The 11672-nt window shown below is 33.8% G+C and overlaps 1 protein-coding gene across 1 annotated transcript in view; it reads left to right on the forward strand.

Annotated features, from left to right (window-relative positions):
* Positions 1-11672, forward strand: part of CLPX (caseinolytic mitochondrial matrix peptidase chaperone subunit) — a 43460-nt gene that overhangs the window by 26110 nt on the left and 5678 nt on the right. The window contains exons 7-12 of the mRNA XM_004687672.2: positions 4306-4482; positions 4849-5013; positions 5801-5889; positions 6875-7039; positions 9444-9743; positions 11231-11323. Of these exons, the coding sequence (XP_004687729.1) occupies positions 4306-4482; positions 4849-5013; positions 5801-5889; positions 6875-7039; positions 9444-9743; positions 11231-11323 (989 nt within the window). The remainder of the gene's footprint in view (positions 1-4305; positions 4483-4848; positions 5014-5800; positions 5890-6874; positions 7040-9443; positions 9744-11230; positions 11324-11672) is intronic.

The raw sequence follows: 11672 nt of genomic DNA on the forward strand, positions 1-11672 counted from the left end.
CACCAGGGAGGGCCGGAGTTGTTTATTTTTGTTGAGTTTCATCAGTTCTTTATCTTTGTGATCAATCCTTTATTGCTAGTTTTGTGTGAGAAAGTTTTTTTCCCCAATCAGTGGGATGTCTGTTTGTTTTTTGTAAAGTTTCTAGTTTTATTCTTTTTTTAAAGACTTATTTATTTATTTATGCATATGGAACTGGGGTACAGGCCAGAGGTATGGGGGTGTAGTGAGAGAATTCACCAGAGACAGTGTGGGGAGCAGAACAGGCAGATGGACTGAAATATACTGCTGAGGGGAGCAAGGAGGTGGGTCAGGAGAGGGCTGCCACACCATGTGGGGCACCTCCCTGGCCGGGAATGGAATTTGTGCTTCAGTGGCTGTGGATAGCTTCATAGTGCTGTGCACCCGTTTTGCCACCAGGGAGGGCCTGGGAACAGTTTTTCATAGCTAATTATGTAGTTAGTATATATGTTGAATTGTTTTAGATGTTAATCTTTTCTGTTGTGATATTTCTTAAAGCATAATGTAGAGATTAAAAAAGTACTTATAGGATGTATACATATATACTCTATATAGATCTTCATATTAACAGGAGTTGTGTTTTTCAAGTCTGTTTTTCAGTATTTTCTTTTTTTTTTTTCTCCCGTACAATTAGTTGAGCTCCTTACAAGTAACAGAAATTTTGGCAAAGCCAAATTATCTTTTAGCTACTCTTTGCCAGAAACCACACTGTTTGATTTTTGATACTTATAAAACTCATAGATAGCCTTGAAAATGGTTATCATTATACTAAGCTTTAACTAATTTTTTCCAACCTCAGTTGCCCCTGTAAATCTCAGATGGTGTGATGAAGGGTGTGGAAGACTCTTGATACACCAATGATAGTGGCCATCTTGCTTGCATGCACACACATACTCTCTCTCTGTTCTGGAAGTGTATACACTTATTGCACAGAGGATGAAGGTTCCAGTGGGTATCATAAAAAGATTCATGTGGACTTTTGTTTCAGTAATTAAGAAGTAAAAAGAAAGCAATAGATAAACCACTATCAACATTTCTCACTGATAAGTTTGGCACTTCTACATTTGCTTTTCAACCAAGATGTATGTTCTATATACAAGGTTAGCTATGGAAACATAAGTAGTTTACCAGCTTTGTCTTGAGATTTATGATGTCTAATAAGATTATATTATTTCTAGTTATTTTTAAATGATTTAGAAAGTGGTTTTGCCATGCATGACAAAATTACAGTAGAATTAGACTGTATATAAGAATGTAAGATCTAAGTAATATGTTCTAGGTATATGAACTTATTACTTTATAATCCAAAAGTATAAGCAGATAAGCTGTCTATATTACATTCATAAATTTGCAGAGGGATAGTTAAAGTAGTATGAAGTAATAAAGAAAAATCTGTAGTGAATATTTTGAAAGAAATATGTAGTCATTCTATGTAGTGATTTAATGTAACTTAAATGTTATCAAGTGGTGATTTTTTTTTAAAGATTTATTTATTTATGCATACAGAACTGGGGTACAAGCCAGAGATGCAGGGGCAGTGAGAGGATTCACCAAGGACAGAGTGGGGAGCAGAACAGGCAGATCAATGAAGTACACTGCTGAGGGGAGCAGCGGGTGGGTCAGGAGAGGTCTGCCACGCCATGTGGTCACTTCTGGGGCAGGTGGGGATCGAACTCATGAGGAAGTGGCTTTAGCTTCTTAGTGCTGTACTTTAACCTGCTGCGCCACCAGGGAGGGCCCCAAGTGATGACATTTTTGAAGATACTTATATTTCTATATCTTAATTGATTTGGAAATTTAATATTTTGAAAACTTAAATAGAATGTATTTTCATATACAAATTTAATCTTATCCTAAAACTGTATGCTTTGAGATATTCAAGTTAGGGCAATAGACCAACATCATATTTAATCAAAATATTTTTGAAAGTTCTTTGGAAATCATATATTAAGATTAAATCCAAACATACTATATACTTAATGGGACTTATGTTCGTTTTTCTTTCTTTGGGACATAATGTTTGTCTTAAGTTGAGTATCAAATGAAATAGTTGACTTGCTTCTAAGGACTATGTAATGTTTTATAAATACTTATAGACTAGGAAAACAGTAATAGTAATAAATTCTTCTGTAAGCCTTATAAAACAATCTGCTGGGCACTATTCTGAATAACATATAGTAAATAATAACTTAATTTCTCCAAAACCTGTAAGGCTGAAAGTACAGATTTTGCTGCCATTTTATATGACTGCAAGCTGATGAGCTCCATGCATCTAAATACTGCATTAACTTGTGCACTCATAGTCCCTTTCATTATGAATATCTGTTTATGCAGTGAGAGATATGTGGGAACACAGAGTAATTGAAAGGATATTTTACATGGGTTATATTTTCAAAAATGACAAGTATCATCTATTCTGAACTATTTAAATTATTCCTTTTTTAAAATTCATTAAGTTGAACACATGTACCTTTTGACTCCATTATAGTTGATATACTTGCAGTTTTGTGCAAAGCTAATTAATTTTTCCTCCATTGGCCAAGCCTACACTTAAGCCAGAACCCTTTCTTATGTGGTCAGAAATCCCTAACTAGATTAAACAAAAACACTGTTGCATTAGGGATAACTAGCTAACTAAACTTGTATTAGAGATTGCATTTTCTTTCCTGATATGAATTGTAATGAGTCATAGCATATTGTGAATTATTCACTAGTCATTAACCCTCAAATTATAGCACAACTTAATTAAATCCAAATGTTTATTAAGTAATAATAACCCTTTAGTGTGACCCTAAAATAGTTTGAAAGTGTCACCAATAGAATAAGATCATAAAAAGTTATGTCTGCTGGGCCTCCCTGGTGGCACAGTGGGCTAAAGCACAGCACTAAGAAACTGAAGCCACTTCAGCATGAGTTCGATCCCCGCCCAGGAGGTGACCCACATGGCACTGCAGACCTCTCCTGACCTGCTGGCTGCTCCCTTTAGCAGTGCACTTCATCGATCCGCCTGTTCTGCACCCCACTCTGTCTCTGGTAACTCCTCTCACCACCCCTGCACCTCTGGCTTGTACCCAGTTCTGTATGCATAAATAAAGAAATCTTTAAAAAAAAAAGTTATGTCTACTGAGCATCTGTTGGTTTGTTTAAAATAATAATGCATCAAAAGTACTGATAGTCTTAATCCATTTATTTAAAAAAGCCTAAAAATGAATCCAGAAAATAAAGACTAGTATGATATAAGCACAGATACTATTTTCATATCATTCCTGCTGAGAATCAGGATATATACAAATCTGGATAATGGAAAAGCCTATTGGGATTCTTTCCTTCAAAAGAGTGAGAATATAAGAGAGTGTGTTTGTGTATGTTTTTAGGGACTCAGCTGATAAGCTGATATTACTCCAATAAAATCAATCCCATCTAGTTAAGCTTTTTGTCCTTAGTACAGGAAGTAGAAAGATCTAGTTGAGATTCCAAAAAATCAGAAATTCATATAGGACTAGGGATGACCTTACAATATTTGGTAACAGCTCTTGTTTCTTTTCGTTTATTCTTACAATTTCCAGCGATGTGTTTGAAATTTAGTAAGACAGGTATTTTTTTAAAAAGAAATACTTATATATATTTTACACCATTGTTCATTTTTGTACAGTGTTTGATTTTCCTCAGGTGTAGTCCCCATAAAATTCCTACCACCAAGTCACAAATGAACCATCACCTTAGTCCTTTGTGCTCTTTCCACCCCATAATTCCCCTTCCCCACAGTATGTTTGTAATTTATAGTTGCCTATTAATTTTGTCCTTTTATTTATTACTATTTTTTCTTGATCTCATATTTGGCTCCCCTATATTCCTCCTATGAGTAAAACCATCCAATACTTTTTGATAAGCTATGTCTAACTGTAAGCTTAAACACAAAGTTTATGACTTGCCCAAGATCAGATAGCTATTTAGAGGTAGACAAAAGCTAAAACTTAGCCTTAAGAACATTCTCCTTCCATTTTATTGTGTTTCTTTGGGTGAAAGGGCATTCTTCATACAGGTTTATATAAATAAGGAAGGTAAAAAGAGTCCATTTCCATTGCCTGAGGTTTCCTGAATAATCATTGTCTATTTGTATATTTATCATGAGATCATTTGAAGTTTTCTTCCTTTTTAGGTAAGACAACATGTCAAGACTACTTAAAATTTTAAAAATAAGTAGTTGGTCTTAGATTCAGAGCTTTATTGGACATTCGTTCAAGTCAAATCAAATGAAGTTCTAGTAATTCCTTTGGCATTTTTCAGAATTGCTTCAGATTGCTGGAATTAGTCCACATGGTAATGCTTTAGGAGCATCAATGCAGCAACAAATAAATCAACAAATACCTCAGGAAAAACGAGGAGGTGAAGTATTGGATTCTTCCCATGATGATATAAAACTTGAAAAGAGTAATATTTTGCTACTTGGACCAACTGGGTCAGGTAACTAACTTCCTGAAATAATTTGCCACTTATTTAAAAAAAAATAGAATATAAGTAATTATATAGCCAGTGTTTTGTGATTGGGGGATTCTGACTCTTGAGAAAAAAATCTAAAATCTAATATGGATATATTATCAGTGTTTCTTCATAGGCTTCAAATTGAATTTGAAGCATTGATTTTGACCTTAACGCAGCCACAAACAACTTTATAGGAATAATAAAAAGAACATACCATTATACCTGATGATATTAGAGAAAAGGTGTAATTTTAAATTATATACTAATCATAGTTTATTTTGTATTTTGTAGCTAAATTGCCTACCAACATAATACTAGTAAACTCTTTGCTACTGATTCTGTTTGTAGGTAAAACTCTGCTGGCACAAACTCTAGCTAAATGTCTTGATGTCCCCTTTGCTATCTGTGACTGTACAACTTTGACTCAAGCTGGATATGTAGGTGAAGATATTGAATCTGTGATTGCCAAACTGCTCCAAGATGCCAATTATAATGTAGAAAAAGCACAACAAGGTATGTGCTCAGCATTGCTTTTCTGTCCCCACATGTAGTCTTTTGGGGAAGTGGTCTAAAATTAAGAGGTAATATAATTCTTATTTTGAGTCGAGGAATAAAATTCTTTAATTTCACAAAATATCTGCTAAGTATTTTCTAGCATATTGATTAAAGGCCATAAGTTTGCTTTGTCTTATTATCATAAATGGGCATAAAGTCCCAGTTACTCTCTACAATCACTGTTTCTTTTGTTCTTACTCTCCAGCAGACTCCTAAAGCTGTGATGATGGGTTGAGTAAGAACAAGGGTGGGAAAGTGCAAGGTGAATCTAGAAATTGGTTAGCTTCTTAATAATAGGATGTCAACATGCTACATTTTTCCTTTCCCCATCTGTCATCTGTCCTTGTTTACATGAATAACTTGACAGCTTCCAGTCTAAATTCTTTTAAATAAAAGAAGATAAGTAGGAAAGAAGAAGCTTAACATTTGTTCGTACCAACACTACATATACCTCTTGCTTCTACACTATTTCAGCTTCCTGAAGAACCCAAAAACATTAATGGGATAGATAACTTGTTAAGAGAATTGGTTATCATACCCAAGTGATATCCTACAAAATAATGAAACATTTGTACAAAGTGATGAGTGGGCAAGATAATAGTGTAACTTTATATAATTAAGCCATTGCATCTGTTTAAATTTGAAAGATTGAATAACCTTGCTCTAACTATCTAGTCTTTAAAAGTTGAGGTTATCTTGTGTATATCTTTTTCATATTATAAATAGAATCCTCCTTAAATTATAGGAATTGTCTTTCTGGATGAAGTAGATAAGATTGGCAGTGTGCCAGGCATTCATCAGTTACGGGATGTAGGTGGAGAAGGCGTTCAGCAAGTAAGCAGTTGAATATTTTGTTCAAGTCCACTAAAAGGAAGGGAATACATCTACCTCCCAAATATTGTACGTTTAGTTTCACATTCAATTAGATTCTGTTTTATTTCTCCCACCCCAAATTCCATATACCATTTTAAAGTAGTTCAGCTATTAGTGATTTTAAATACCAAATTACCTTTCTTAAGAAATTAAAAGTATTTTTTAAAGAACAGAAAACATAAATTTATTTTTTATTTTATTCCTCAGAGGCCCCAGTTAAACATTTCTGGAGGACTCTTGAAACAAAGTTCTGTTTCTAATTAGACATAAATGAACTATGCACATGTTTCTTACTCTTCACTTAGAAAATAGGATAAAAAAGATAAGCTAGTGTTTCATTCATTATAGAATCATTAATTGAAGTCATAATGCTCTACTTGCCAACTTGACATTTTACTGGTAACTAATTATGACATAAACTATGGGTAAGAAAAATTGCTCAAGTTTTTTAACCAAGACTTAGAGTGGTACATCCACACTTAGATACTGGATAATTTTTTTTATGAAGCCATCTAAAAATTTAGGTATTCCCAAAGCTTAGCTTTGAGAACTTTAAGAATACCTATTCTAGGAATAGAATTTTAATTTATATGAAAGGCAAATCTTCCAACTATTTTCAAATTTTGATTGTTCCCATATGGTTGGGTGCCACCTTATAGAGTCATAATTCTATTTTTATGTAAGAATTATGTTTTTACCATCGAAAACAATCCCTTAGGTTGACTGTTCCCTGAATGCATCAGTTCTATAATGATTCCAAATGAACTTATGAACTTACAATGTGATAGTGCATTAAGTTGTCCTGTTAGTTGTAGAAATGTGGACCTTTTCTTTGTTGTGCTCATTGACCATACCACATATTATTTTCCCCATTGAACCCCATTATCTAAAATATAATAAATAATACACTTAACATAATTATGCTATAAATAATTGATTTTTTTAGGGCTTATTAAAACTATTAGAAGGCACAATAGTCAACGTTCCAGAAAAGAATTCACGCAAGCTACGTGGAGAAACGGTACAAGTTGATACAACAAACATTCTGTTTGTTGCATCAGGTGCTTTCAATGGTTTAGACAGAATCATCAGCAGGAGAAAAAATGAAAAGGTAAGTTTTTCTGAGGCATTACTGGGATAGAGAGCATTTGACATTACAGGGGATGGATTGTTTTAGTGTCATTATCTGTTGGATGTCATTGTGGATTTTTATAAAGATTTATTTATTTATTTATGCATATAAGAGCTGGAGTGGGGGGTGGTAAGAGGGTTCACCAGAGAGAGTTGGGGAGCAGAACAGGCAGATTTGCTGAAATACTCTGCTGTTGGGAGCAGTGGATGAGACATGACAGGTCTGCTGTGCCATGTGGGTTGGCTCCTTGGCTGCTGGGTTCCTGCTGTAGCAGCTGTTGATAGCTTGATAGCGCTCCCTTTAACCCTTGAGCCACCAGGGAGACCTCCAGTTGTGGATGTTTGAGTTAGATTTTCTTAGATCATATCAGAAATATATTCCTGGATATTTTCTAAATTTCAAGTAGTTTGGAAGATTTCTAAATATCATCTCTATATTTGGTGTAACTGATACTTTAAAATTTATATTTCATATAAAAGTTTTTTTGTTATTTGAGGTAACTATTTTATCAGTAACATTTCGATTCATTTCTCTTGTCTAGTTTACTGAAGTCAGGTAAGGGGCTTAAGTCGGTTGCCCTGCCTATAGGATCTAACCTAGATTACTGCTGACATTCACAAATGGAGGGAAGTAATTTGCAGAGTAAAAAAAGAGTGTTGCTCCCACATAGTTTCATAAGTATTTCTAGAACATTCTTATAAGCATTGACTCTAGTTGGAACTTATTTCTTCATTATCTGCAACATACTTGCCCAGTATTTATTTGTTATTTATTGTAGTAAAATGTAATGTCATATAGAGGTAAAAAGCCCAAAATACACCTGTATTTTCCATCTTTGTTTTACATAAAAGCTAGCCATAAATGATAACTTTTATGAAGTATACTATTCTACTTATGTAAATATACTTTATATTACCTCTGCTAATATAGTTTTGTTTTAAGTTTCCTTTGCCATGTACTAGGTTAAGTAGTAGGTTAGTAGTATTGAAAGAATGATGTTGGTCATGAGATGGTTGTAATAGATCCTTGCATAGCCTAGATTAAAAAAAATGCTTATGAAAGTACCAAGTCACTCAATGCTATTATTTCTTAGTGCCAGGCCTTACAGGGTCAAGTTTGAAATTTATTTTTCATACTTAATTTACATTTTTGTTGCATAAATTCTATATAAATTAGCCTGATAAATTTGAAAGAAGAAATAATTTGTTATGTATGAGAGAAGATAGCTTTATATTTGAAATTCTGTAATAAAGGTAGGGGCCATAATCTGATATTTATTTGTAATTAGTAGACCTAAAAAGAATTTTAAACTAGAAACATGTAGAGAAGAACAGTTAAAAACAGTATAAGAGCTCAGAAAACTTGTAGAAAGAAGGTTTAGAGCATAGTCCTTAATTAGAAATTGAGCCACTTCATTAACTTTGAGCTACTTAATGAAAAATAGGGAGAAATCATGAGTTCTAGTCCTTATTACTTAAAAGAGGAAATATATAATCAGGGGAGACAGATTAGAAGAGTGTCACATTGATCTTTTTGAAAAGAAGATATAAAGAGAGATTGGCAGAGATTTCTAGAGGATTAACCTATCTGTGTGCCTATTGTTACTTTCAATCCTTACTGAAAATCAGGTGTGATTTAATAGTGTTACTCTAAACATATGATATTGCTCATAATCCTCAGTTCATTTCACTTGGCCTTTGTTCATGCTCTCTCCTTCCTCAATCTAATTGGCAAATATATGTTCATGTTTTAAGACTCAGCCTGTTAAATGATTAGGTGTTTCTTCTGTGAAGGCATTCCTGACTATCTCCCTGCTTAATGCATGCGTCTTTTCTATCTTTTGGCTGTCACAGTTTTCCTGTACTCCCTGATACTTTAATGTCTTCATGTGCTCTAACTCTAAATAAACCCCTTTATGATAAGCGTTTGTATTCCAGTGGCTGAAATATGCTTAATGAATGTTTACATATGTAGTATATGTATGTATATTTATGACTATGCATGATTATATGTAATAAGTGCTTTTTTATATTAACTAAAGCAGGACCATATATCTTAACCACCCAGACTTGTGCAACAAACCTGGCATTTTAATTTAATGTCATACTAATATATTTATTATTAAATCTAAATTATTATAACAAAGTTTGATATATACAACTCCATACTTTAATAGAATGCTTAACTGTGACTTAAGATTCTTGTGGAAAATCTCCTTTTATAGTGGTTAAGTTTTCCATTCTGAAAGCAGATAGAACTTAGTTCAAATCCTGGCTTTACCACTTGCAGCAGTTACAAAGACCACATGAAATATGCATAAAAAGTACATAGTACAAAGCTACTTCATTCTATTATTTATAATATCAATCATTTCTTTTGACAGTATCTTGGATTTGGAACACCGTCTAATCTGGGAAAAGGCAGAAGGGCTGCAGCTGCTGCAGACCTGGCCAATCGAAGTGGAGAATCAAATACTCACCAAGATATTGAAGAAAAAGATCGACTGTTACGTCATGTGGAAGCCAGAGATCTCATTGAATTTGGCATGATTCCTGAGTTTGTGGGACGGTTGCCTGTGGTAGTTCCTTTGCACAGCCTTGATGAAAAAACACTTGTACAAATACTAACTGAGCCACGTAATGCCGTTATTCCTCAGTACCAGGCTTTATTCAGCATGGACAAGGTTAGATTTTAATTTTTCATTCTTAGTTTATGAGGGCATCTTAGTGATTAAAATTGTATAAATTAGCATACCACATTAAAAAGCAGCCATCTTGCATGGAATACCTGCCTAATTCTTGCTAAATATGGATCGAGGGGTCAGGGAGGGAACATTGTCTTATTTTAGACTTATCTTTATTTTTTTTTCTTAATTAAAATCATTGTAGCAACAAAACTCAAGGATATATAGAGAGAAATTATGCCAGCGATGCATTGCCAACTCAAGTCAGACACACAGGATTTTATTTTCATCTTTGATATTCTGAATGCTTTGTTATAACAGACTGCATACGTTCATATACTTTTGCTTAACTTTTATTAGCTTTTTATTTATCTACTTCTGCAGCTGGATACTTGGAGGTCACCCAAGCCACACAACTAATCAAATAACAGATGTTTTTGGTCATATAAATTTAATGTCTTATCAGTCTCCTTTCTGTATGAAGTCATACTGTTACCATCCTTTACTTTGACCCCTGCGTTGGTTCTTACTTAGTCTCCCTGTCTCACATTTGTCTCTGATTACCACTATCAAAATACCTATCTCTCATTTCCAGAATGGATCTCTTTTAATTATTGAGCATAGTGCTCAGCAAATAGATATTGAGTTAATAGTAAGTAATTGAATGAATAAACATGAAGCTAATTATTTTACTTTCCTCCTTAAAATCCGTCAGTGGTTCCCCTTTGATACTCGCTTAACACTGTGTACACACAATGCTAAATGCAGATTTGCTAACTTGTCATGATCTAATAGACTAAGTGCCTCAAGGGTAAAGATGGTATCAACTCATCATTCAGTCTTTAATATGTAAACACTTAAGGCTCAGTAAATGTTGAAGTAACATATAAAATCCATGTTAATCTAGAAAATCTATTCAAGGACACATTTGTGATTTTTAATATTGATAGCTTCTCATAGGTTAGTTGAGCAGAACAAGTGCTGCTTGAAAGGGAGATTCTAATGTACCGTGAGAAATAATTACCTCCCTTAAATTTTACATTTTCTGGAGGTAGATGTTAGAGTTGTTTAATATCAGGAGCTTATAAAATCTGATGTTCCAAAGTACTTTGATATTTATTGCTGTATTAAGTTCTCAATAATTTGAATTTCACTATTTTGAAATTTGTGGTAATTTAGAGAGACTTTAAAGTTTTGCCTTTGGTCTAGAGGATGAGAGAGTTAGTCACACTCTTTAAAATGGGACTATAGGGTCCCAGTGGATTTTTTTCTAGGAAGGAGGTGAAGCTAACCAGTTACAGTCTGTTTCTAAGTATTAGTGAATCAGTATACTTCACCCTTTGGTGGAACATATTTCTTTATCTGTAAAGTCAGGACATTGAACTAGTAATGGTTTTAGGTAGTAATTGCTAATAAATCAAATGCTGTATTAGGAAAATATCATCAATTACCCTAAATTCTCATTTTTTTAAAAAATGTATTTGTAGTGTGAACTGAATGTTACTGAGGATGCTTTGAAAGCTATAGCCAGATTGGCACTAGAACGAAAGACAGGTGCACGAGGCCTTCGGTCCATAATGGTAAGTTGGTATTATTACGTAGAAACTAAATTACTTTTGGGTCTGAGTTTTGAGAAGATCAAGTTTCTTCCTGTTTTTGTTTTGGAAATAAATCCAGAAGATGAGTTTAATATTTAGTGGGATTTTATTGTCACTGTAGATTGTTTTCTTTCTTTTGAAAAAGGAATTTTAAGATGTTTGTAACAAATGATGTGTAAATAATACAGTTAATGAAATAGAGAAAATCAATTATTTGTGCATAAAGAACTGGGGAACAGGCCAGAGGCTCGGGGGCAGTGAGAGGCTTCACCAGAGATAGAGTGGGGAGCAGAACAGGCAGATCGACGAAGTACACTGCTGAGGGGAGCAG

The sequence above is a fragment of the Condylura cristata genome, unplaced genomic scaffold (genome assembly GCF_000260355.1).
Source record: "Condylura cristata isolate star-nosed mole 26May11 unplaced genomic scaffold, ConCri1.0 scaffold00023, whole genome shotgun sequence".
NCBI classification, from domain to species: domain Eukaryota; kingdom Metazoa; phylum Chordata; class Mammalia; order Eulipotyphla; family Talpidae; genus Condylura; species Condylura cristata.